The following is a 25600-nucleotide window of genomic DNA, read 5'->3' as shown; positions in this document are numbered from 1 at the left end:
TTACCTGAGCTGGCTGGAAGGGATGGAGACCACGGAGTCCCTTCAAAGAGGGAATACAGTGAAGTCTCCTGATGGGCAACTGAAGGGGTGACTTCTGGTTTTGTGCTGGTATTCATGTTCTTCCCATATACCTCATTGAACATGCTGTTATTTGGGTACCTTTCCTGGAGGGGGCAGGGGGAAAGAATGTAAGAGTTTAGGTGCTGGATTTCTTTTAAACACTGACACTGTACAAAGGAAACAATTACAGGTCAAAATATTTTCCTAATTCCATTTTCACTCCCTAGACCCATTTTCTTTGCTCATTTTATTTAACAAAAAGTTCACCACATTCTGAATCAGGACAGATTTCTCCTGGCTGGACTGCAAAGCTTTCACAGCATCTTTAAATTCCCAATACTAAAGAAAAGCAGATCAAGACCCTGCTGGGTTCTTTGGAAGAGAAGGGGTAACCCATAGCTCCAGAATAAAAACCTCCACACTGCAACACTTTGAGATGCATCTTTTCAGTCAGTTCCTTGATTCTACCAAGATCAAGGGGTGCATGAGCTCCAAGATTCACCGGTACGTCTGCAGAACCATAGTGAGGATGAATTTGGGAAGACAACTGATCAAGGCAAAGACAACCTTGCTGATATGGACTGAAATTAGGCACCCGCATGGGTTTCTTTCAGGTTTTCCATTAGCCTAAATTAAAGGATATTGCCACATTCCTGCCACATTATTATTTACTAGCCACAGTATTTTTTATTTTAACAGCTAAATAGCAAGCTCAAATAGCAAAGGGCTGCAGACTCTGGTCCTGACTTACCTGATTAAGAGAAAATCCACTGAGGGACAGGAAAGATGACGACTGAGACATCAATTCCGATGGTTTTTCCAGCAGGGACTTCTTCAGAAACCAAAAAGGGGAAAGGAGCAGTTAGTGTTCAGTGTAGTGAGCAGGAGGAAAGCACACTTGCAGAAATTTCCAAGGGTTTTTTGGTCACATTTACAACCTTCCTGGTATTTTAGCTCCAGCACCATGGAGGGCAGGGGAAGCAAACTAATGAATACAGAAAAATCACTGTTTCCCCTTACTAACTAATTAATATCTAAAAATCAACAAGCATGACAGCTGTGAGCCTTGGGCAAACCCCACCACCAGAACAGCTTTTCAAATCTTACGTGGAATACTCTGATATATCTAGAGGGGAGATTCCTGCCAAAAAACACCAACACTATGGTTATGTAAAAACTTGTACAAATGAGACAAGATCCTTCCCAGTGACGACAGGACCCCTTCAAACACAATTAGACTCTTGTACATTGTTATCAATAGAAAATTTTTCAGTTTGGAAAGCATCCCTAGAGAGTAAGAGCAGCCAAGTGCTGTGATTTTTTAAATTGGGCTAAACAGTCCGAGTTTCTCTCATTTTCATTACGAGTGACTGTAGCGAGGAAGAAAAAATCCTCAGTGTTTACAGCAGAGGTTCCAAAACTCCCCTCAGGTTTCATGTTAAGATATGATGGACCGTGACCTTTTCCTTCAGCTACGCCCCCCTCATACAGCTGTTATTTCCAGCATAATATTTCTCAGCTTTGTCTTTGGTTCTTATGATTAAGCAATGAAAAATAGTGTGTCTGGAACAAGCCTATTTAGAGAAGAAATAGGATCAGTTATCATCGATAAAGAAATTGAAGCAAAATTATAAAACCTGGCTGGTGGACAACAAACACCACTCAATTTAGCGTCAGGATCACCAAGTCATAGAACCAGCGAAGCCACAAGTAAAATTGTGTGTGATCCAAACCAAAAGCTGTAGCCTTGTTCCAAATAAAAGTCCTCTCACACTCACGCCAGATGTTTTCTAATTTATTGTTCAAACACCAAAAAACTGAATTAGCATCCCTCTCTCTACCACTGTCTCAGTATCTGGAACATCTTTGCTTTTATCCTGTAAATCTAAGACAAACAGCCTGGTTTTCTTGGCGAGCAGCTCCTAGCTTGTTAGATTTCCAAAGCGACAACTCGATACTTTGAAAGCACATTTTAAAAGGCAGACAAAATTCACACTCTGCATATCCACACAGCACAGAGAAGAATTTCCTTCCATTTGTCAGCAGACAGCAACCGTAAGAGCTTCAAAGGGAGCTGCTGAAGAAGCAGCTATTAGTTTCTCAGCAAAGGTATCTAATGAGATAGAAACAGGTGTCTATTTTGCTAGCGGCTCCTTGGGATGGCATGTAAAATAATTGAGAAACAGGCTTTATCAGAGATTTTGAGTAGAACTCTTCTTTGTTACTGCTACTAATCTGAAATACTACTATTTAATGTACATGCTTGTGGGTATACTAGAAAAGCATACTGCGTTTTCAGAGGCAATTTATAAATTCAGCAGCTCAGATCCTCCAGCTGGGAAGGTTTTAATATATAAATATTAAAAGAGAAAAAAATCTCTCAGTCCGTCAAAAATGGTTGTATTTCTACAGGAGTTTCTGTTTATTTAGGCAGCTGCTTGCAATTTTCTTCTAAGACCATCATCTTGCTCTTTTACAATCTCTTCTGCATTTAGCAGGGCAGGCTCCCCTGCGCTTAAGGAATTTCTAGGCAGAGATTGTAATAAACCACTCTTATTCGGATGACTTTCTGCAGCTGAATCTGTGCTCCCCCGTGCCCTGTTTTCTAAGCCCATACAACTACAGAAGAGTGAGTGCGTTAAACGATGCATCAACGTCTCTCCTGTGGACTGTACCTAGAAATAACTGTTCTTCAGATTTCTGAACAAATTTGGAGGCCTGGGAGCTACACCCTGGCTGGTCTGAGCTCTGGCATGAAGAGTAGCTCAAGGGTGAGGCAGGGAAGTGGATGGGAGGGATGGGGGAGAGAAAGGAACTGCACATTTCTTACGATTTCACAGAAGAAAGAGATGCCAGTTAAGAGTGAGAAGCAGCAGTATTAACGTCAAATACATACAAAGAGGCTTCGTCCAGGAAGAGAGGCGAGAGGCCCCAGCAGAGCTGGGTAAAGATCGGGAGGATTAGAGAAAATCAGCTCTTCCTCCTCCTCCAAGGCAGCCAGACTCTTTAACAGGTCCGGAGGAAGCAGAGGGGAGCTCTTGGGGTCCTAGTGACAGAAATGAGCACAGTGAGACAACAGAAAGCAGAGAGGGAAACAGCAAAAGGTGGCCAGGAGAGGCTAAAAAAGCACAGCGGGAGGAGCGCAAAGAGCAAGAGGAAGGCAGAAGGTGGCATGCAGAGGTGAGAAAGTGGTGCACAGAGAAAATGCTGAGCAGAAAACGGCTAGCCTTGTGGTCTGACATACACCAGGAGTAGTGCTGCATCATCAAAGTGACGGGCAGCTCGTTTTAATCAGTGGAGCATGTGCTTCCCATTGCAGTCCATGCCAAATACTGAACCTGCTTGCACCTTCAAGGACAAGGAACATAGAACTTTAAAATTTTTCTCCTACAACTGACCTGGGAGTAATTTAGGCTTCAAGTAAAACTACATTTGCATTTTCTTCTCCCTCCTCTATTTGTGGAGTTTAAATCCCAGGAGGCTTCTTTCCACTGCTAACGGCTGCTACGGCAACACACAGCTGACTGAAAAACCCTGCAAAGTGCTGGTCAAACCTGACATCTCAAATTTTGTGAAGGATGCTGAGAACACAAGTATCACAGTGGCAGCTTCTGTCCGTACTGTGCTGGTTTCCCTTTCAGGGATGAGAACAAGGCTCCATCTATAAACCACAACCTGACACCGGGGTAGCAGCAGCCTCATGTATATTGTCTGGCTTTTCCCTCCGCGGGGTAAGCCAAGCGATCTCAGATGAGCTCCTGAAAATCCCGAGTGTGTTTACAGAGACACATCTGACCAAAGGTTTAAAGAGGCCTCTGTGTAAGTTTCCTTATAAACATCACCAAAAGCACTCACAGGCAACTCACGGACTGTTATAAAACCTGCAATCTTTCTTATGTATTAAACAGCAACGTGAAGCACAACTGCGTGAACAGAAATATTCCGTTCGTGCGACCAGGAGCAAAGAAGTCGCTCAGCTCTCACTGCATGGTGGGATTTGCAGGAAAAACAATGAAAATAATCCAAGACAAGACTGCTCCTACCAACCTCGATTTCCAGCCTCAATCTGACTATTGCAGCCTCAGCCATTCAACACACTCGTAACTACACAGGCGTTAAGAGTTCATCTAAAGGGTAATAATTCAGCTACAATTATCTGGATGGCTTTTATGGTTTCCACCAGTTGCCGGACAAGAAATTTCCCCCCAAACTATCAGCTGCCATGTTTCTCGACCTGATGGACATAGTGCAAAGATCGGTTGCATCTGCACTGAACAAGACTTACACCTACTTGAAACCAAATCCCCAAGAGCTGGACTCCACAACCAGCCAACTAAAATGGAGAATTCATCACTGTTTGCTGGAATCCCACTTATTGATACTCAGCTCCCTATTAAATAAGCTCACATTGACCTACTCGGGGCTACAGGGCATCCCTGAAACAGGCAAACTCCTAGAGTTGTCAGGAATATCAGAGCCTCGTTGGTTTTCCCCACTTATAGCTTGGATCTTTTACCTCAAAGGTCATCCTGGAGACAGCCTCCTGCTCTGGGCGGAAGACTCCTTGCCGTTTTCCCCTGCGGTCCATGTTGGGCTGCTGCGCCATCACCCGATTGTCAGCCAGGCCATAGGAAGAGTCCCAGTAATAGTCCGGCACCTTGACTTCTGAGGGGTTCTGGTTATATGGCTCCATTGGGAAAGGCTTCATTTTTTTCTCCAGAGGTTGCTGTTGCATCACAGGAGGCTGTAATGACTGTTCAAATAATTTTAGAGGGTCCTGGGCCTGCAGGTAATAGGACTGTTTTACGGGCATGATCTTCCCCAGTGAGCCTTGGACTTGAGGCGGGTTCCAGAGCTGCTTTGACGAGTCCGTCTGCGGATACTGGGAGAGAGACACACAATTTCACCAGCAGGTAGGAACAATTAATGTTAACCGAATGCCTAACTCCACTCAAACTGTCAGTCTGGTTTGCTTGTCAGACATTCCACAAACATCCTAATTTGCTGTTATTCATCAAAACGCACAGTCTCGATAGGCAGCTAAGACTCCCATGTCAAGCTTTATGCCAACAGCCAAGTATAATCCTTACTCTAATCCTGTGCTTTAGAAACTCCTTTACTAAGGTACTGAGCCAGCATTTTGCTGCCCACAACACCAGGGGGGGTCTCGCCATCAAGCCCAGATGTGCCAGAAGGGAGATTTTCTCCTGCATGACATGAGCATAAAACTAAGAATTGACACTGCAACCCAATTAGCCCAAGGGAGAGGGCAGGTGAAGGTTCAGACTCAGTCCTCTCTACTCACCCATGAAAACTAGAAAGGACTAAAACAGAAATACCTGATCAGAAATATCACCTTCATACCTTGTCTATAAACACAGAAAACAGACAACCACCATCCTCTCACTTACAGAATCTTACATTCATACCCACTAAATTTCATCCCTTTTCAAATTTGCCCAGTTCACAGATCAAAATTCCACACACTAAGGTCTTGAATGACAGTTTTGAAAAGGTAATCCAGGAACATCAAGCCCTGAACGTTGTCGTTTATTTTTAAGTGAAGCTTAGCACATTGCATTAGTCAAGTTTACCTGCTGGAACCCAGAGTGGTGTGGCGGGCTCTTCCCCAGCCCCTGCACAGCTTTTGTAGGGGACTGTTGCTGCTGTTGCTGGGCCAGAGCTTGGACCTGTAACTGGCTTGGAGCCTGTGCTGTTGCCTGAGCTGGTAAAGATGAGAGGGGTTGCTGGGTAGGAGGTGGCGTTTGCTGAGGTCCCTGGGTCATGGGCCCTGGTCCGGAGGGCCGTTGCTGGCTGTAAGGAATGTGGGACTGTTTCCCACCTTGCACCTGGTTTCCCGCAGGCGAGTGAGCTGTGGGCTGGAGGAAGGTTCCTGGGACAGAAACACCACCTGGGAAGGTGTACCCCGTGCTCATGGAGAAAGCCACGGGAGGGGGGACAACGTAGGTCGGAGGTGGAAACCCTGCAGAAGATAAAAACACAACTTTAAGCGCAATTTGGCAGAGTATCTGGAACAGTCACAGGCTACCCCCACTCTGCCCAAATCTCCTCCTTTTTTTTCTCCTGCTACTTCTTTCCTTCACCATTACAGAATCACAGAATGTTAGGGGTTGGAAGGGACCTTGAAAGATCATCAAGTCCAATCCCCCGATTATGGAGTTCCCACCCCCTCAAACACACATTTTCAAGGACTAAATTTCTGGAGCAACAGACAGAAGCAATCAATAAGTCTACTGCCTCCTCTCCCAAAGGATCACCAGTCTCTGGATTAATTGAGATAGAGAGACAGATGGTAAGCAAACAAATCCTCGTATCCGCAAGATCAATTCCTTTCCTGTAGCTGACACTGAAAAGCCAGGTTTAGAAGGCAAGCTTTAATTCTTTGTGTCTTGGTCCAGATTTTATGCTGACTTTGGGACAGGGAAGATGTCCCTCCATCATATATTGAGTGACTACACATAATCGCTGCAGGGAAGATGGAGCTTGCAGCTATTTTGTGAGCAAACAGACAGCAAGGCATGACAGGAACACTCCACAACAAAACAGGAACACACAATGTGGCAACTACAGCAAATCAGACCAGACAAATTACAGCTTGAAACATGAGCACCACTACAAAAGAAGCTGAACTTTAAAGAAGAAAGCAGCGCGATTGATCTTTTGTAATGGAGTCCTGTGCACAGAGAATGCTTCCTCCTGAGCTAGCAGAAGACTTTGTCATGTTTTGACTAAGTACAGAAACAGCCTACGGTGAAGGTCCTTGATCTCACACCCACTAACCAAGAAGGAAGATGGCAGATTTCACAACAGACATGACTTCAAAGCATAAGTAATCTTATGTATCTCATTTCAGTTCTGCTATGCCCCTTCTTTACTACTTTGTAAGGCTCTCAATATGAGAATGCATGTGTGTTAAAACAGCTCCTACCTTCAAAAGCTGTAACAACCACTATTACAGTATTTTCTTTGCAGTCAACAGTAAATCACACTTCAAAAGAATGACACAAATTACCTGGTCGACTAGGAAGGGGAGGGAAGGCTCCTGGGTGATGAATGGGGATGAACTGAGAACTGCTGGCCTGACTTGGCGTCTGAGTTACAGGTGTTTTCCTGGCTTCAGGCACCGGAGTCTTCCTCATCTCCGTCTGCGATTTCACCTAATGCCAAAGAAAGTAAGAAGAAATTAGGTAACTTTTCCTGTAATTACCCACCTCACATCTCAAGCCAAAAAATCAACTCCCAGACTGTCTGAGAGATTATTTTCTTTTCCCTAAGTCACTGGGAGAGGTTTGGAACACAGGAACTCAGTTCCCTCCTTGCTGACCTCAAGCAGGTTACCCTGCCTGTCCTCAGGCACTCCTTGCCTCACAAAAGCATAATGAGGATATCTACCCAGAAAACTGCAACAGAATCCTTCTCTAGCGAGAGAGTGGGAAGCGGATGTAATAATAATAATACTGTCCTCAGACCATACAAAGAACTTACCATGCTGCTCATCCATAATGCCTTAAAAACAACAATAAAAAGTGCAGGTGCTACTATGCTTCTCCCTGGGCACTGCTTCAAACTAACTCATGAGACTTACCTGCAGCACCTTAAAAAACAAACACTACCACCTTCTTCCTAGGGAGCTCCTTCAGCCTAATCCATATGGTACAGCGTACGCACAAACTCCTGCATACTACAAAATCCTTCTGACAGAGAACATACGAGACAAACAGCAGGAGGGCTTCACCTCTTTCAGTTTACTGCACAACTGCTGTATGTTCTGTTAAAAGAGCTGCACCGGTTAAAGGCAGAGAGAAGAATGGAATGGAATTTTTACCTGATTCTCAGTCTGCTGCGGTCTGGGTCTTCCTGGAGAGGAAGACAGAGGGGAAGACTACTTGCCCTTTCTGTTCAGCTCGGCAGAACTGCCTGGAATGCAAGATGGAGCAGGCAGGAAAAAGACAGCAAGCAAGGAACCCGGGCAATACAGAAAGGGCCCTGGAGCAGACCTGACACCAAGCCTCACGGGTGGTTGAAAGAAAGGGGTTTTATCAGGGACCACATTAAAAAACAAAATCCAAACTAAACAAACCAAAACTGCGCGAGGTTTATTTGAAAGGAGTTAGAGGGCAGGTCTTTTCTGCCAAAATACAGTGGTAAAGGTGTAGATGCATTCAAACACTTTAAGTGCTTTTTCAAATAATTCTGAATTTCCCCATTTAAAAATTATGGGAGTGCAGTTTGTTGTTTTTTTTTTTTTCCCATTTAATTTAAAAAGTAGATTGTAAGACTGGGAGGTTTGGGTGTATTTTACATCTCCCACTAGAACAAGTCGGGAGGGAACTCCACCTCAAGGTTCTGGTTGATGCTAAGCAGCAGGAATGATGCAGCCCCTGCTCATGCTGCATCTACTCACTGCCCACCTTCACCCTTCATTGCATTCTGCATATTCAACTTACATCATGCTGTCCCTTTTTGCTCCGCAAGGAGCCAAATGTTTTTATCACCCATACTGAGATCTATGCATCCTTTCATAGCAATGTCGGAGAATTTAAAGACACTCTTCCTGCTGTTAGATTTCAAAACATGAGTTTTGGGCCATCATTAACTCAAAGCTGCTACAACATATTTCCAAAAGTGGCTTCCAAAAGACCCTTCCACATAATTTTTAGCTATTTAGCTTTTAAAAACGATAATTGATCAATCAAGACAGACAACTTTTAGTTGCTTCCCTTCTCCTTCTTGACCTCACCCCAAGTGTCAGTACTACCATGTGTTTACCCTGGCCTGAGGGTTCCCACACAGTGCTCAGGAGAAGCACCCGTTCACGGTTCTACAGAGTACATTACACCTTGAGTAAGTCTGCACTAAACCTCCCCTGGCACCTAACGTTATTTTACCTGGAGAACAGAGATTCAACCTATGTGACACTTTCACGATCCTGAGTGCTCAAGTTTTCCACTGATCTGTGAAACAGGACTAATTAATTCTGTATAACCTTCTTAACATTTTTGCTAAGTAAGAGCTGCAACATTTGTATAATAGCATTTAGACTTCCAAAGGCAATGATCTGTGGAGAAGATAAAGTCTGAAATTTCCAGGAAGGCCAAAGCAGAGCACCAATCTGTACAAACCCTACCCTGGTTTCTCCTCACTGCGGGGGAAAGCAGACCCTCCCCATATTCTGGAGGAGCTCTGGATAAATAAGTCCACCAAACTATAATATATAAACCAAAAGGCATTTCATTGAAACAGTTTCCATGACAAATCGAGCCGATGGAACTAAAAAATCAAAATTAATTTCTGTTCAGCAAGAGAATTTGAGTGATCAACCACATCAAAACAGATTCTGCTACAGCTGGGTTTTGAAATAAGTTTTTCTTGGGTTATCCCTTAGTATTAAGACAAGACGGCTTCTGATAAATCAGCTGGGTTAAAATTAAGTTTTCTTCTCTATCCAAAAAACTACACATATTCCTCAGAAGATCCAGTGGGTTTGATCAGCCTCAAGTCCTTATTTTGCAAGACAAGGGCATGAATGCTAAAACCCGGAGTTGTGCTCAGGCCTGCAACCACATTCCAGAGGCGTTCAACAAATAAATCACAAACCTGCTATTCTAACTCGCCTACCCAAGTGGGTTTTCAGACATCAGACTCATGAACAATTGCCACATGGTTTCTGTGGGCTGCTCCCCTTTACACCTGTCTTGGTAGGACCCCCTGCAAAACCAACCGCATAAGTCCTGCCAGTTCAGACCTTTCGTTTTGTAACGATGATTAACAGCAAATAATCAGAAGAACAAGAACGACCCAAGGGTCCTAACAGCACAAGCTGGAAAGACTAAAAGAGCTGGTTTCTCTCACCTAGGAAAAATAAAGACCTTGACTGCACAGGCCTTCAGAGCAGCTGTAAAGAGGAAGATTTAAATTATTTTGCAGACCTGGCCTGGGAAGCAGCAACAGGCTCACACAGAGGCAAGGGAGGCGAAAAGTGCGCTAGGAAATAATTTCCACTTGCAAGAGCAGGGAAGAATTGACACGCTTTTTCTAGGGAAATAATAGAGTTCCATCACTATCACTAAATGCCTACAGACGTCATCAGGGAATGATTGAGATGCAGTCAAACTATGCAGATCAGATCAGCCCTGAAAGTCTCCACCCCTTATTTACTACAGCTTGACAAAAACCAGAGCAGCAAATTCACTACCTGCTTACAAGGTGAGCGTTTTTGTAGGCAATGCTCACAGAAACAGAGGGGAAAAAATACACCTGATAAAAGAGCAGCTGTTGTAAAAACAAACAATTTTGAGTGAGCGCCTGAGCACACGATGATGGTTTAAAGGCAGTGTGGCTTTCCTGACTCACACAGAGGGGAACCGACTGTGCACAGTACGGAGGATCTCAGTCCACATCAACAACCGGGTGCTTTTGCCATGTGTCCAATTTATTGAATGTGCACAAGTCAACTGAACCAAAAATGCAAACTACCCGCTTCCTTAGCATGGGTAAGAGCGTTCTGCAGACCTGGCCACGTGAACTGCCTCGGTAGCCTGAATTATTTATGGAACAACAGGTAGAAGTCTGTTTTATAAGACAGTTAACACAGCAAAATCACCTGTCATTGCTCCCTACCTTTTCCTCCCCAATAAATTGAAACAGCATCACCAAAAAGGGCAGAGACACAACAATCACCAATACCCAGTGTCTGAGATACACGTGCTTCTATTTTTTTTTTACTGCCTAAGATGCAGAATCCCTTTGATCTAAAGGCTTACCTGAACTGCCACGTTCTGCTTCCCTGCTTCCTGCATCTTATCCAAGCCGCACTTCTTGGTCTCGTTCTTTCTTTTATTGTTATCCTTCTTCCCATCATTCTTATTGGCTACTATTCCTTTGCTATAGTCCCGTCTTTCCCTACCTATGTCTTTAGGGGGATAGACTCGCCCTTGCTCTCTGTTCATTTCCCGGGGCTTGATGTTCTCTTTGAACGTGACCATTGGTTTTTCTCCTGCGTCGCAGTTGTTGTTGAGGCTTCTGCCAGACGACAGAACTGATTTGAGGCCAGGGCTCCCGTCTGTAGACAGCGGCTCTGCAATAGATGTTTCCTGCAAGGCGAGACTCTCTTTGGCTTCACTAGGGTCCTCTAGTAAGAGTTCCGGGATTTCTGTCAAAAACAGCAGCTTTCCTACCTCATTTTCACACTGAATCAACCTGAGAAAGACAGAAAGGAACTGAAAAGCAAGCACATTACTTCAAATACATTCCTTATCATAATCAGTCTATGCAGCAAAGGCATGCTGACCCACAGATCATGTTCTGGCACTGTCAGCATCTTGTATTTGCATTATATCTAATTGCTGTGTTGAATAGTGAGAAAAACACCATCCAACTCCAGCACCCGCCTTACCTAAGCTTACAGCAGCAAGTGAAACACAGAGAAGCTACTCGCAATTACCTCGGCTGGTTATCAGCAATCCATTTGCCTGTGAAGATCAGACGCTGCTGCCGTATCCGACATTGCTGCCCTTCCTTATCTCCTGAAATCGCCTGGTGGCCTTTGGAAAAATCCAAGTTCCTAGTGTTGACATAGGAGAGGGAATAATATTAATTACACAATTACCCTTTGCAACATCATATTTCTTTAGAAATACAACTGATCAGCATTACTCTATTAGAAGCTGAGAAATTTCACCACATACTATTCAAAAGATACTATGTCACAGATGTCTGATTTACAGATGTAATTCACTTTCGGTAAGACACATCTACATTAAGAGGTTTGGTGGGCTTTTTTAAAAAACAAAAGGCTAAAAGCTCATCTGTGTGATTATCAAAATCACAAAATTAATAGTTGAGTGAATACATCTAATATTTAGTCAGCATTTGTGCATGATATTAGGTACAGGGACACAGTTAAAATAGTGCAAAAAGATCAGCAAAGCAGAAACACATCGAGCAGTTTTCATGTCAAACTATTCCTTTCCTCACTTATTATATTTTTCCATTTCAGTTTACTAGTCTGAAAACTACAGAAGGAAAACAAAAAGTCATGAGCAATGTTATAAGTTCATGACTTTCCCTAGAGTTTTACTGCATTATCTACTACAGTTGTTTTGCAAAGATACCTACATCAGTCCATACAGTAGTAAGTACTCATAAATAAGATATTGTAAGGAACAGGTCAATGTTAATTGAAGTAGTGACATCAGCAAGAGTAGGGTTTCCTTCAGCTGTCACTCACCTGAACGATGGCCTCAGAGCCAAGAATCCTTGCAACTCAAACTCTTCTGGAAGGGGGGTTGCTGGTGAATAGATAATAAACAGCATAAGGAAAACACAAATGCATTGAGTACAGTGTCATAAGCAGATAACGCAGGAAAGTCACCATAGATAGTAAATAATTTTATTAACATGCTCATCTGTACCAGTCTACCCTGCAATCCGAGGACCTCAGGAATGATAAAGCAGAGCAAAGTCTGCTCGACACAAGAAAGCAGCATTTGCAAAGCACTCACATGCACCAATACTAGAAGATAACTTGCTCCCTTATTTGCTCTTCAACTGCAATTCCCCACAACATCAGGAAAAACATGCAAAGTTCCCAGTTCTTTACAGCACAGCCTAGAAGCATCCTTACCATTGTTACTGGATAGATCTTCTTCATGAGGCTGGAAGCTGTTTAGAAGAGAAATCAGCCAGGGCCATATGCTACAAACCAGAAAAGAGACAAACTATAAGTGAGAACTACAAAATATGGAATCTACCCCCTCGCTAAGAAAACACTGAACTCAGTCACAGCTTCCTTGAATCCTTCAATTTCAAAGTGTCAGGGAACAGATTGCTTTCTCAAAGAACGTAAAACTTTTTAAAAAGTCAATCTAAAGTTAACAAGGAAGCCAGACAGCACAGTGTTTGTTATCCAGCAAGTCAGAAAGCCAGTTATGAATTTAATTAGACAAACCTATTGCAAGAGCAAACATTCAGAGCACCTGTTTGCAATTCCTGTTTTCGAGTCCAAAGCTGACTGTTCATCAGCTGGGAAGCAAAACGATTTATCAGGATACAGCTGTGCAGAAGTACTTCTGTTCTGTGAACATTAACACCATACTGTAGCACTGAAACAGTTACCAGAAAGGTAAAAACGTCCCAGTAAGGGTAAGGCCATTAAACTAGAGGTTAACTGGCAGTTTCCCTACCCCGCACTGGCAATGCCAGTACAACCAGCAACTGGAAATTCTTTCCAAAGGCCCTGGAGCAAATAATTTAAAAATCGCAACGATCGCTCCATAGATGGTTAACGTTTAACTGTGACCAACAAGCTGCTTTCTCCTGTTTTTAAAAGTTCCAAGCCAAAAATCCAAGCATCCCCCTTCTGGTTTAGCGATGGGCACCAAGTCCATGGAGGGAACTGGAAACTATTTGAGGAAGATGCCCGTTGTGCTCGGTTTTAGTGAAATGAATCCATCCTTCTTCAGCTAGGCTCTTGCTCATCATCCAGCACCTGGACTGGAGAATGCAACATGCACCAAAAACATGATGTTTGTGCTTACTGTCTGCACTAAACTAAGCAATAGCTCCTTCCCATGATGACAAGGAACAGAAGGAGGAAAAAAAGGGAGAGTGCAGGTCTGTTGCAACCTACAGTGAACTGCCAGCTTCCTGCACAACACTTGAAATAGCGAGGTTTCATAATAAGAGATCTCTGAAGAAGAGTGATGTAGTGAAACATGTAAAAATCTAGACCTGAAGTAGCTTGCACAGGGCAGGCTTGGAAAACTCACTTCCAAACAGCACACACTAATAGAGATAAGAGTAATTTCTGTCCTCAGTTCTTGCCTTCAGATTCATCTACTTTTCCAGGTAAACACATTTCCTTCTTACTTCACCTGCTTGTTTGGTTTGGGGTAGGATTAATTATCCCCAGGAAAATGGATAAGCACAAAGTGAGGACAACTGACCACAAGTTTAAAAGGAATAAGGGTTATTTGTAGAACCAAGAGCACAATTAAGAATGAATTCAGAGTAAGAAAGATTTTTCAACATAAAACAGACACCCGGTTTTAAAGAGCAGCCAATAAAGCGGGGTGTGTGTTTGTATAATCTGCAAAGAACGACTTTTATTAAGATCTTCCAATAGAAATAAAACTCTCATCCTTACAAACAGAGGGGTAGACAGACAGTCACCTCAGCTTCATAGAGCCAACAAATTTAATGGCTACTAATTAATGCCCATTTTGACAAATCTTAGCAGCATTTTAGCTTTCTCTTCAAGTTCAGCTGCGTGTTTTACAGCTGCTTGCTGCCCACTTCACAACTCCCTTGTACAATGAGCACCAAGAACACCACAATATCACACTACAGATTTAAAAGACAGGCACATTCTTTAAAGAGAGCCTGATAGTTTTATGGGCAGAGGGACCTACCCTGGCTAACTCAAAATATACTACATTCTCACCTGAAGACTTACTTTGATACTCCATGAAGCACTGCCTGCATCTTCTCTCTGCAAGAACTACCTTAAATTAAGTAATAATCTTCCCTATTTAAATACCAGTATAAAGTCTTCCTTCAGAATACTCATCCAGTAATACCTATTACCATCTCAAAACCATTTGTGAACTCCTCTTTTCCTTAATCTTGCCTTCAGGAACTGAAGTTCCCAGAGCTCCAGGGCTTTAGGTTTTGCACATATTTGAGCGAGTTTTATTACTCATTGAGCAAACGGAGGTTTTAGGAAACCCTGCCTCCTATACATCAATGCACAGAAAACACAAGCCTTGGCTACAATGGCATCTTACATCACACACCGCCAGGAGAGCTGAAACCACTGTGGCACATCACAAAAGATCAGCTAAGCAAGCTGGTTTCACGCTGTTTTACCTAAAGTGGCCATCCTACAAAAAATACTCATCCAACTGTGTCTGTACCAGTCACTCCAATCTGCAGTGAAGCAGTCAGAAGCACTTTACTGAATTGCTATAATTTATGAGAACAGGCTATGAAAAAATTTGGTGAGTTTTAAACTATTTAAGCCCAAATTTATGAGATTAGAGGCAGAAATTAAAAAAAATCAGAGCAACGGCTAACAGTAACGCCTGTGCTGACACTTAAAGATTCCCCCTCTGCTCAATTAAATTTAATTCCTAGATGATGAGCCAGGAAAACCGGATTCCAGTACTGTCCAAGAGGTGGCTTAGTGCGTGAAATTAAGGCAAATGTTCTCCCACCACCCACCTCAATAAAGCTGAGAAATCATTACAACAGATTAGACTAAGGGTACACTCAGTAGTTATGCTCAAGCCAGACATTTAAAAGTAGATCCCTCTGCTCTTAAAAAAAGTTACATGCAAACCTAAAGCCAATTAGAACAGTGAATTTGCTCATGTAGCCCACAAGTCTCATTTTGTGTTTTCTTAACTTTTTAGCACACACATTCTGTATCATTTTGATTTCTGTAATAATGTTTTATACGATCACTTTCCCCATTACTAATTTGCATAGCATCAGTTATTATTATTTTGTGCAATTAAATGTATCAAAAGAAAGAGTAACACTCACTACCGTCTTTCATCAACCACGGCCTCCTGGAAAACACTGGGCCTCAGCTTCAGCCAGTCCATTGAAACCTTCACAGCTGGAAGAGGATATGCAGCCCCAGAGTCCTCCTGGTAGTCATTTTGTAAAGGACACTTGCACAGAATTCCAAGAAAGGACACTAGAAAACAGAGCAGGGGAAAAAGAAATAAAATAAAAAGTGACATGAGGAAATGACACTTGAAAGTTGACTAAATCACAGTATCACAGTATGCTTGGGATTGGAAGGGACCTCAAAAGATCATCCAGTCCAATCCCCCTGCTGGAGCAGGAACGCCTAGGTGAGGTCGCACAGGAACATGTCCAGGTGGGTTTTGAATGTCTGCAGAGAAGGAGACTCCACAACCTCCCTGGGCAGCCTGTTCCAGTGTCTGCCACCCTCACTGAGAAGAAGTTTTTTCTCAAATTTAAGCGGAACCTCTTGTGTTCCAGCTTGATCCCATTTCCCCTTGTCCTATCATTGTTGGCCACTGAGAAGAGCCTGGCTCCATCCTCATGGCACTCATCCTTTATATATTTATAAACATTGATAAGGTCCCCCCTTAGTCTCCTCTTCTCCAAACTAAAGAGACCCAGCTCCCTCAGCCTTTCTTCATAAGGGAGGTGCTCCACTCCCTTAATCATCTTAGTTGCCCTACGCTGGACCCTCTCCAGCAGTTCCCTGTCCTTCTGGAACTGAGGGGCCCAGAACTGGACACAATATTCCAGATGTGGTCTCACCAGGGTGGAGTAGAGGGGAAGGAGAACCTCTCTCGATCTACTAGCCACCCCCTAATCAAACACATCCCACCCATAAAACCCTAGAGCTAGTTCTTTAGACCAAACCACCCCAATTACTTAAACAATCCACCAGAAGATGAGAACATTTTTCTTTCCAATAAAGAGTTTTCTACCACAAAGCAGAATCTTGGTGGCTGTTTCCTCCCCTTTTCCTTTTTAAGTGTCGTGGCAAATTATTTGGGTAAGTTAAAATCTGATGAGACAAGCCCATTACAAAAATATTCATTCATCTGTTTATTTATTAGAAATGATCAACTGAACTATCTGTCTGCATTTTATCTGCTTTCCCAGGTCAGCAGGCACACAAATCCAGAGGAGCTGGCTGTGCGGGCAGCCAGCTCAGACACAAGCTGAAAAACAGTAGTCACAGTAGTCATGGTCACATTGTCTCTAGGCTAGAACCTGGAGAAATTCAATTATTCAGAGATTTAGGCATTCAGGAACAAGGCCAAACCGATCATGGGTTGGATCAGAGTCTAGAGTCCCTCTTATCTCCTACTTGATATTACCGAGAGCACAGAAGCACTTGAGGTCCTAGTTCAGTCCTGTTGAATCAGAATCAGCTCCATTCAAAGCAACTCAAACCCCACGCTGCAGCTGACTGCAAAGCAGCCCACAAGCAAGTGACTACCCTCTGTTAAATCAGATCCATCCGGGCACCCAGGTTAAAATGCTCTTTCAGAATCAAGAAAAAGGCACAGAGTTCGGAGAGGTTTCAAACAGATTAAGTGTGAGGTATAGAAATCCAGCGGTAGCCAGCACTGCTAGACATAAATGATCCTGTGCAACCATCTCCTCTCTTAACTGTCTCCTGAAACGTCTATTCTCATCACTTACACAGCCATTAAGCTCGATGCTGACAGCAAATTGCTAATGGATTCCATATAAAAACCAAAGAGAAATAATAAAAAAAAAGTTAATTCATTTTCCTACTCACTGAAGAGAGCCAGCAACTGCGTCCAGCAGAGCTGCTCGTCCTGGCTGTAGCTGTGCTGCTCCGTTTCGTTGCTGAAGTCTCGCAGGTGATGGAGTTGGAACAGATTGATAACAGTAATATGGACTAACTGCTGAGAGTTGAAGGCCTTTTGGAATAACAACCTCTGCAACAAAGACACACGTACAAAATACGTATTTTTATTTGGCAAAGCACACGCTTGAAAGGATTAGTAGTTGCTACTTCACTGCTTGACTAATGTTTCTGCCCTGAAGGCGACATTCATTCTAGATTTCATTTTCAGGTTATCTGTGTTAGCGCAGCGCTGGGCTTCCCAAGGGGACACAGGCAGACACACACTGTTAAGCCAAAGGTTTTGCTCGTACACCGACTCACACGCATGACAAACCAACACCCCCTTGGATACGGTTCTCTTTCAGAGTAAGTGCGACTTTAATGTTGCAATGACAGCCTTGCAACGCAAGAATTGCGGAGGCATGTATATCCACTGTATTTTTCAGTCTTTGGAAGAAGCAGCACAGAGAAGGTGACATTAAGAAAAAAAACAACACCCCAGGAAAATTTAATACTGTTTGGTTTTGTATTAAAGACTAATTCCACATCTGACTTCACAGATCATGGAATGGCACGGTGGACTAAAAGAGCACGGGCTATTCACAAATGCATTTCAGTAACTATGCTGTAAAAGGCACCTTTCTCAGAACAGGAAAAGAAACTTGAATGCTTTTTTTTAGCATTGTGGAAAAATAAAACCTAAACCACAACAAACTTATCTTCAGAAACAACAGTCAGGGAGACAAGTGGATTAACCAGCATAAGCATCAGGACGAGGTTTAAGCTCCATGTTCAACCTTGATTTTTAGTAAAGGGTGTGAAACCAACAACTCAAACCAGCAGAGCTTGTCGGGAGCAGAACCATGGGCCTGGCTGAACACTCCTAACCCCGCAACTGCTCTCCTAGAAAATTAAGCCTTATGTTGCATAATATAAACAACAAAGTAATCTAAGCAACAAAGCCAGGCTCAATTAGCTCTTTGAACACCCAGGATCAGTTCAGAAAAATTAGACTTTTCCACATGCCTGAGCAATGCTCATAATTATTGATTATAAGCATTGTGGAAAAGGCAGCACTCATTCCACAGTCACACACACAAAAAGAAACAATTATTTAATTTTAAAACAACATCAACTCCCAGCGTTCAAGCAGCTCACATTGAAAGCTCCTGCCATTCACAAGCAGTGGGTTTTGTCTGTTTTATTTGAAGGAATGTTTGGACCTTGGTCTAGCAGCCCAATTCGATGCAAAAATGCAAACAGGCACTGTAAAGAACATTTGCAATTCTTTATCTGCTAAGACCATTTCCCCCTTTCTTAATTTTGACAAGCACCCACTACATTTGCTCTGTTGAATGTACCCATACTACCTGCTCATTTTCCACGAATGAAGATGCTGAAGCAGAGCAGTTCCCAAAAGGCATATAACAGTTAATATAATGCCCACTTTGAAATTGTACTACCTTTTATAAATTCCTTACAAAATTCTCTTTGTTTCAGTCTTTGCTGTATTGTTCAACTTAATGAACTGGCTATATAATTAATGGGTACTCCTGTATTTTCCAGAGGAAACGTGTTCTGAATAGTTCTAGTCCGCACACAAATTAAGGTTGTACTGGACATAGTTTTCAAATGCAAACTGCGGTCAGGAGAGACAAGTTTTCTGAGGAAGATTAAAAGAAGTCTTAATAACCAGTGGGAGTGGATGAACACCATCCAAAAATGAAGCTCTCAAAACTCCTTAGGCAACTGCACCAAGACTTCCCAGATGAATCAAGTGCTTTTCACAGGTATCCAAGAATCACAGAATCATTTGGTTGGAAAACACCTTTAAGATAGAGTCCAACTGTCAACTTCATGTTGCCAAGTCCATCTCCAACCCATGTCCCTGAGAACCTCATCTCCGCATCTGTTCAACCCCTCCAGGGATGGTGACTCCACCACTGCCCTGGGCAGCCTGTTCCAATGTTTAATAACTCCTTCTGGGAATAAATTGTTCCCCAGATCCAACCTCAACCTCCCCTGGTGCAACTTGAGGTCGTTTCCTCTGGTCCTGGACCTTGCTCCTTGGCAGCAGAGCCCAACCACCCGGCTCCAAGCTCCTTTCAGGCAGTTCAGAGATCAGAAGGTCTCCCCTCAGCTCCTGTTCTCCAGCTGAACCCCCCAGGTCCCTCAGCTGCTCCCATCACACTTGTGCTCCAGCCCCTCCCCCAGCTCCGTTCCCTTCTCTCAACTCACTACAGCATGTTAAAAGGTAGAAAAATCAACTGTAGTCATTGATTTCTCCTGTATTTTCACTAATAACACAGCACATGCCACAGAGGAAAAAGATCCTACTATTTGCAGAAGTCAACAGAACTATCCAGTGTCAGCTCCGGTACAAACCTTCCATAACTGGCTATTTGAGCTTCCTGTATTTTAATATGTGAAAAAATTATTGGACTGTAATTTCAGAACTCAGCTGCTAAAAATAGTCTCCTCAATACACTCATTAATGTGTTGCTAGAACCAACCTTGAACTGTTCTTCCAGCTTTTCTCGAAGAGGGCTCAGCTTCTCCAAGCTCTTACTCAGGTACACATGGCCATGGAATTTAATAAATGCCTTGATGAAGTCAGACACGCTCCATCGAGTCTTCACCTCATCACGACTACATTCAGAACAGAAACACTCGACTTCAGTCTTTGGAGTTAAACACAGCTGCACATAACATTACGAAGTTTTTCTATGGAGTTCAAGAAAGGAGGAATGTCCATGCAAAGCTACTTTTTCATGGTGGCACAAGATGCTTGTTTTCTGCGTTCATTATTCACACTTGGGAGCATCCTAGACACAAACCGTTTTTTGCTTCATACATGTGTAAGGGGTCGAGAAACTTCTGGTTTTACTACCAAATACAAATAACTTGTGGCAAGGCAGGTACAGTTGGAAGAAGTCTCCACCACCTTATCCGAGCAGAAGCACATTATGCTTAGTCTTACCTTTCCAGTGCTTTAGAAAGTGCTTTTTGTAGGTTAGTGGAGGCAGCTGGGAAAGGAAACTTCACAGCAATGCTTCTGCAGTAGTAGAAAATTGTGGTCAAGTGGTCTCCTTTGGAGGAAGCTAGAATAGCCAACTGATTATAAGGCTGACCTAAGGGAGAAAAAGACAAGTTGAGTGTGCTAGGTTTCACAATAACTGTGGTCAACTTAAAAGGGAGCACAAAGTCCTAAAATCTTCAGCATACAAGGTTCAGATTCATTTGCTGACTCTTTTACTCCAGCCTCACATTGGTATCACTGAAATGAAAAAGCATCCAAACTTCCAGTATATTTTACCTTGTTTGGTTGTTGTGGTTTTTTTTTCTTTATTTTATTTTTTTTTTTTAAACCTATGCTTTAAAATTGAGCAACAAATATGGTGTAAAAAGCTAGATACCTGAACTAAAGAAGCAACTTGAAAAGTCTGATTTTAGCGACTGAACTTTACAAACTGGCATGTGAACAAACAATATAAAATTCTGCTGGTAGACAAGTTTTCATTCATTGTACTTTATAACATATGAACATTGCACAGTATAATGCAGCATTTGCGAAGCCTTAGAGTGAAGCTGTGCATTAACTCTTTGTTGTGTGGGTTTTCTTTTAATCTTCACAAAAAGGAGACAAGCAGCACGGATCAAGCAAACAGCTATTGTCTAAATGATTTATCAACAGGTAAATTGTTGCAGGATTGTTTTGGGTATTTGGGGAGGAAGGTTTCCAACTGCCATACAAGAAAATCAAAACCCTAAATCTTCCTGTGGAAATATGAACATAAAAGGTATCCCAGACTCACCATTAGAAGGGACGAGCTGAGCTGCATGTCTGTAGTAAGACTCTGCCTGGCTGGTCTGATTCCTATAGCGAGCTAAGAAAACAAACACAAAATAAAAACAAGTTGAGACAAAAAATTCAACTCTCCTGCACCTACCTTAATACAACCCAGTTTACCTGAAGAGCATTTTACTATTGTTTTAGAAACAGGCATTAGAAGAACATATAATTACACCAAGCAGCGTGAAATTCAAAATGTTGAATTTTAAGGTGGTTCTTTTTCCTCAGATCCTATTATCACAGCTTATTCAGAAAGATGTTGTGCCAAAAGCATCACCTCCAGACAGCAAGAAATATTTTTCATACTACTTTGCACAATCAGCAACCAGATCTACTTTTAGGTTATCACAAAAGCAACTGCAAATTGCTGTGAAAAGAGAATTTTCTACAACACATAGTTCTACTCTAATAAACAAAGAAATAACCCTGTTGAACTTAAAGTAAAAGAGAAACGATGTTTATGAAAGGCTGGAATTCTAACTGTGGCTGTTGTACACAAGATTTAAAAGTAATGTTCTGAAATGGAGAAGTACGCTAACCTGCTGCAACAAGCTTTTGTAATCGTTGCCGGTTTCGACATTTCGCTGTGCCTACCAGCTACAAAATGATTAGTACACCAGAAGACAGATTCTAGCAAGTCACTAGAAAGCTTGTGATTAACTGTCTCCACGCGTTAATGGGTAACACACATTACAAAGGTCTAACAGCATCGCTTTCCACACCTTTCCCCCTGCAGCAACCACCAAACGTACAATCAGCTACCAGCTGTTAATTTGAAGTGCGCTCGGTCTCAGAGATGCCCAAGGTACATGCAGATGGTACATGAGGGCTGAACGCAGGTAGAACACAGCATCCTACCTCTTTTTCCTTCAAAAACTCACCGATATCTCCCAGGTGGACAAGGCAGTGCTGGCAGATGTAAGAGCAGGAGCTAGACTGCGGCTTCACTATGGCGCTGGTGTGCGTCTGTTTATTGCTAATGATCCCCAGCTGGGAAGACTTTACACGACACGGCAAGTCTACATTAAAAACTGTGCACAATTCCTGTAATAACTAGAAAAACAGGTCTCGTTTAGTAGCAGCTCAAGAGAGTAATCAGAAAAGCATTGAAACAACAGGCAAAACTAAAAGAGCATCACTCAGAGGTGTGGATTAGTTAATCCTGTTTGAAGCGAACAAGCCTTGGTTACTGAAAGAGAGACTTAAAATTGTATTCTCCATACAGAAGTCATTGAGCTCCACACTGCGTTATTCTGCTCAGAACCATGAGGAAAAGTTTTACTTCTGTAAAAGAGAGTTGTGCATCCCAAACCAGCAAGCGACTTAATTTCTGCGATATTTAAGTTACCAAGCGCGCATCAGGACATCAACTATCGGAGATCTACAAATCTTGTCAGGTTTTGTGTTCTGCTTGTTTTGTTGTTGTTGTGTTTGGTTTAGTTTGTTTTGTGGTTTTTTGCTTTGTTTCTCTTCGGTTGGTTGTTTTTTGTTTGTTTGCGGGTTGTTTGCTTTTGTAGTGTTTTGTTGTTACTGTTTGGCTTTGTTTGGTTTGTAAATAGAGCACTCAAGAGGAAGACATTCTTTTTAATCCCTTGATGAAGCAACACCATTCTCTGGAAATAAGGGGAAGGAATGCCACGGATCCCCCAAAGCACCTTGTTCCAGCATAAGAAACAGCACTACCCTGACTTAAACTTCAGCACCAAGTTTGTGAGCAACACCAGGCAAGCGTGGCTAACAGCTCAGCGGCTGAGCTGTCAGCAAACCTTTGTGCCAAGCTAACAGTGAGACTCTTTCAAAGAACAAGGCATCAGCTACTTGTTCAAATATCTCAAAAGCTGACTGAAGGAAAATCTGAACTCTTCCACTCTAATTAGCGCTTCTGAAGTTTTTCACAAGGAAACTCCAGCAAACACTTCGGAAAGTAACAGTAACCACATAGCGACGAAAAGTGTTTGTTCTACTGTTACAAGTTGAAAATGAAAGTAAGAATTGACAGACTTTCTCCCCGCTGGGAACATAATCTGTCTCCAAATAAAACAGACCTGCAGGAGGGTTCTGCTTGCAGATGAAGGCACATTGAAGGGGTGACGGAGATGCGCGCTCTGTCAACGGCGAAACCTGTGATGTGGTGCTTTTGCTTGCTGCAGGAAAAGGTTTGTGTTATACCTCCCTCCCCTTTTGCTCTGTCTTTTATACAGTAGATAAAAATCCCCAAAAGAGAGGGATCTCACAGATGAAAGCTGGATAAAAGAGAGAAACTTGACAGCTTCCTACATGCTGAATTAGGAGAACGCGCGCTCCCTTTCAAAGATGTCATTTGCACAGGCCTCGCAGATGGAGAGCAGGTATCTTGCCTGAGCAAAATGTTTAAACTAAAAATGGGACGATTAACATCACAGCAAACGGTGAAAGACAACGCAGTTTGTAGTGTCATACACAAAATGAGCAAAATTCCCCAGCACACTGCAGGGAAGAACAAGGCTTTTGCAAGACAAATGCTGGAGATGGAAGAAAACCCTTGGCAACCCCACCACAGCCTGTCAAACTGGCTGCTTCAAATAAGAAGCTTTCCAGAAAACAATGCTGAAGGGGAAATAATAACGATAATCACACAGATTTGGGTGTGGCGGGGGGGACACGACCCAAAAAACCCCAAACAAACCAACCTGGGGTTGTCTTGCAGATGTTCAGAATCAAGGTAGGAACTGATGTGGCAAGACTGACCTACTGTGTGTGTTGTAACCTGAGGCAGGGGCAAACCAGCCACAAAGTCTAGTCAGACCAATACCTGAGACAGAGGATTCAGCAGTGACAATGCTGCTGAAGCATTCACCAAATGAGGGGGGGAAAAAATGAAAGAAAGGCAAAGTTATCTATATTAAGGTCACTGCCACACGCTGACTCTTAATCTCCATAATCTACGAGCTGAAATCTACCATTGGAAAGAAAGTACGGGCAAAAAACTGACAGTAAGGAATAAATAGATGAAGAGGAGTCACAACCCTTCTGCAATTAACTGAAAACCCTGCAAAAGATACTCAGCTCAAGAGCACTCAACAATCCAGCTTTGGTTAAGGGGAAGAAAAACTCCCATAAATGAAGTTTGCAATTCTAAATAATGGTTGACAAAAGTATAGAATTGAGACTGAATATGTGCTTGTAAAGCCTAAGAGTCTTGATCAAAAAAGCAGTAAAGCAACGTATTTTATAGATGTAACACAATACTCTTGGGGACATCCACGCTACTTAAACACACAGCTGTAGTGGGCACTAAGCTATTATCATTAAAAGAGCCGTATTCAGATATGTGTGCAGTATGTACACAGATGGTTCTTAGAAAACTTAACTCTGTGCTCACCAATGGCACCAGGATTTACAAGGAAGAGACACACAACAAAGCACAACACATTAAGCCATCACACAAATCATCAGTGCATCCGCATTTTGGAATTCTGCACCTGTTTCTGAGTGACTGGAGCCAAGAACAAAACTTATTATCTTTGTCATAACTCCTTCTTTTAAAAAGGATTCCCCTGCATAGTGAAGGATAAACAATCTCCCATGAATTCAGGCCTAGTAATGAGAAGGTGAATGAGAATTTGTAGAGAAATAGCATAAAAAAATAAGAGTACAATGAAACCATCGTTTAACATGTTTGTTGGGCCCAGGTGGGGTTTTGTTGGTCTTTCTCTTAAGACATTACAATTAAAATACAGAATTCTTCATCACAGATTACTACAAAGACCAGAATAAATGGTTTCAAGAGGGACTGGTGAGTCAGTGAAGGCCAGACCTCCCCATAGCCTGATGATTCAGGTACAAAGGACCTCAAGAAGGCAACAAATGTATACTCAGATAGCAAGAAACTAGTTTTTCATGCTGGTATGATACCAGAGCTCATTTCTCACGAGCAGTGGCTGGAGTAGCACAGGAGATCTAACAGCCACAGCTCTGTAAAGGACCCACTCGCAGCATAAGGCTGAAGCACATTTTCTTCCAGACTACACAAATATACCACAGACATTTTTTTGCAACTCACCTGTGTGTAGAAGCCACTAGCTGCCTCTAAGAACAGAGAAAGGTTTGCCTGAACTTCACTCCGATTTGGATTTGCTCTGTTTTTCGCCTGACCCTGCAGCGTTGTGATTTGATTTTTAAAGGCATGATTCCAACTGCAAACAAAAGAAGTGTTTTCCTTTTTTTACTTTGGAAGTGCCTTATGCAGACAACAAAAGCAACAAGAAACTGTTTAATTACATAGCATCACATGTGAAAATGAAGTATATTCAAGT

The 25600-nt window shown here is 42.6% G+C and overlaps 1 protein-coding gene across 8 annotated transcripts in view; it reads right to left on the bottom strand.

Moving 5' to 3' along the window:
- SMG7 (SMG7 nonsense mediated mRNA decay factor) overlaps positions 1-25600 on the bottom strand; it is a 53169-nt gene that overhangs the window by 4372 nt on the left and 23197 nt on the right. For 3 of the 8 annotated variants that reach the window (XM_065070809.1, XM_065070808.1, XM_005501076.3), the window contains 17 exons: positions 25348-25480; positions 22187-22358; positions 21268-21339; positions 20433-20583; positions 19966-20101; positions 17381-17543; positions 15628-15784; positions 12707-12777; positions 12311-12371; positions 11525-11644; positions 10845-11280; positions 7094-7238; positions 5655-6043; positions 4577-4942; positions 2957-3106; positions 812-892; positions 5-164 (listed from right to left, as the gene is read on the bottom strand). In XM_065070809.1, the coding sequence (XP_064926881.1) occupies positions 5-164; positions 812-892; positions 2957-3106; positions 4577-4942; positions 5655-6043; positions 7094-7238; positions 10845-11280; positions 11525-11644; positions 12311-12371; positions 12707-12777; positions 15628-15784; positions 17381-17543; positions 19966-20101; positions 20433-20583; positions 21268-21339; positions 22187-22358; positions 25348-25480 (2963 nt within the window). The remainder of the gene's footprint in view (positions 1-4; positions 165-811; positions 893-2956; positions 3107-4576; positions 4943-5654; positions 6044-7093; positions 7239-10844; positions 11281-11524; positions 11645-12310; positions 12372-12706; positions 12778-15627; positions 15785-17380; positions 17544-19965; positions 20102-20432; positions 20584-21267; positions 21340-22186; positions 22359-25347; positions 25481-25600) is intronic. The other 5 variants (XM_065070811.1, XM_065070810.1, XM_065070814.1 and 2 more) reach the window with 5 other exon arrangements.

Source organism: Columba livia, chromosome 8 (genome assembly GCF_036013475.1).
Source record: "Columba livia isolate bColLiv1 breed racing homer chromosome 8, bColLiv1.pat.W.v2, whole genome shotgun sequence".
Lineage (NCBI taxonomy): Eukaryota > Metazoa > Chordata > Aves > Columbiformes > Columbidae > Columba > Columba livia.
This window is presented reverse-complemented; position numbering and strand designations above follow the sequence as displayed.